Consider the following 1,307-nt stretch of genomic DNA (forward strand, 5'->3'; position numbering starts at 1 on the left):
ATATATATATATATATATATATATATATATATATATATATATATATATATATATATATATATATATATATATATATATATATATATCCATCAAAACATAATTTCTTAACTCCTTAAAAGAGATTAACATACTTTTTCCTGATATAAATTTATTTATATCATCTAATATACATAAATTATAAAATATAAGTAAATACATGATCTCGGAATTTGGATCCTAGTCGTATTAGGATTAATTTAAAGATATTTATCCTTTTATATGTTTTAAATTATTAGTCTTTATTCTCTTTCCAGCTTAGTATATAAGTTAATGATGTAATCAATTTTTTTGATGAATAAAGATACAAAGTTCATTCCTGTTTTATCTCTACCAAATTTCACATGGTATCAGAGTATACCTTAAACCCTAGCCAAAAATAATGACAAGAAGTGATATTGGTTCGTCTTCAATAAAGACAACTATCGACATCACATCTCCTTACTTCCTTACATATGATGATCACCCTTGGCAGAATTTTGTTGGAGAAAACTTGCTTCACGATGATAATTATAGCGATTGGCAGAACGAGATGACCAATGCTTTGTTTGCTAAAAACAAGATTGGTTTCGTTGATGGCTCCATCCCTATACCAACAGAAAATTCTGCTGACTTAATAAATTGGAAAAGATGCAATGCAATGGTATGTGGGTGGTTGATAAGTTCAATGGAGAAAGAAACCAAGAGTAATGTCAAGTATGTTGTCACGCCTCGTGACATATGGCGGGATCTAGCAAAACGATTTGGAAAAGAAAATGCACCCCAAGCATATGAACAAAGAAGAACTGTTACCACCATACGACAAGGAGACATGACTATATCTATATATTACACGAAACTTTGAAATGTGTGGGATGAAATTCAATCCATTAGCCCACACCCTCTTGTAATTGGCAGGGCTGCAAGTGTAATATCACCAAGGAATTTGTAAAGATTCGAGAAAAGGAAAGACTTTATGAGTTTCTGATGGGACTGAATGATGCATACAACGCTATTAAGACGCAAATCTTGAGCTCCAAAACCTTACCTGCTCTTGGTATTGCATATCATCTTGTCAGTCAAGATGAACAATAGAGAACTGTTGGTATGGCTAGACATCCTGGTGGGCAGGCTTCAACTTTTCAAACTTCGAAAACAGCCTCCAAACCTTATGGAAAAGGAAACTTGCAGAATCCAAACAAGAAGAAGAATGATGATTATTGGTGCACACATTGTCAAAAGGCTGGTCACACAGTTGATGGTTGTTTTGAACTCATTGGTTACCCGGAATG

At 32.8% G+C, this 1,307-nt stretch overlaps 1 protein-coding gene across 1 annotated transcript; it reads left to right on the forward strand.

The window, feature by feature from the left end:
• The first annotated feature begins 418 nt into the window (after window positions 1-418).
• Window positions 419-880, forward strand: LOC145051081 (uncharacterized). Its single transcript, XM_078999225.1, has one exon. It carries the CDS (start codon window positions 419-421, stop codon window positions 878-880), a length of 462 nt encoding a protein of 153 aa, XP_078855351.1.
• The last annotated feature ends 427 nt before the right edge of the window (window positions 881-1,307 follow it).

Source organism: Lactuca serriola, chromosome 5 (assembly GCF_051521515.1).
Source record: "Lactuca serriola cultivar US96UC23 chromosome 5, Lser_US96UC23_V15, whole genome shotgun sequence".
Classification (NCBI taxonomy): Eukaryota; Viridiplantae; Streptophyta; class Magnoliopsida; order Asterales; family Asteraceae; genus Lactuca; species Lactuca serriola.

Bases quoted from the DNA above. Each gene is read 5' to 3' on its own strand.
- LOC145051081 (XM_078999225.1), top strand. From the start codon at position 419: ATGACAAGAAGTGATATTGGTTCGTCTTCAATAAAGACAACTATCGAC.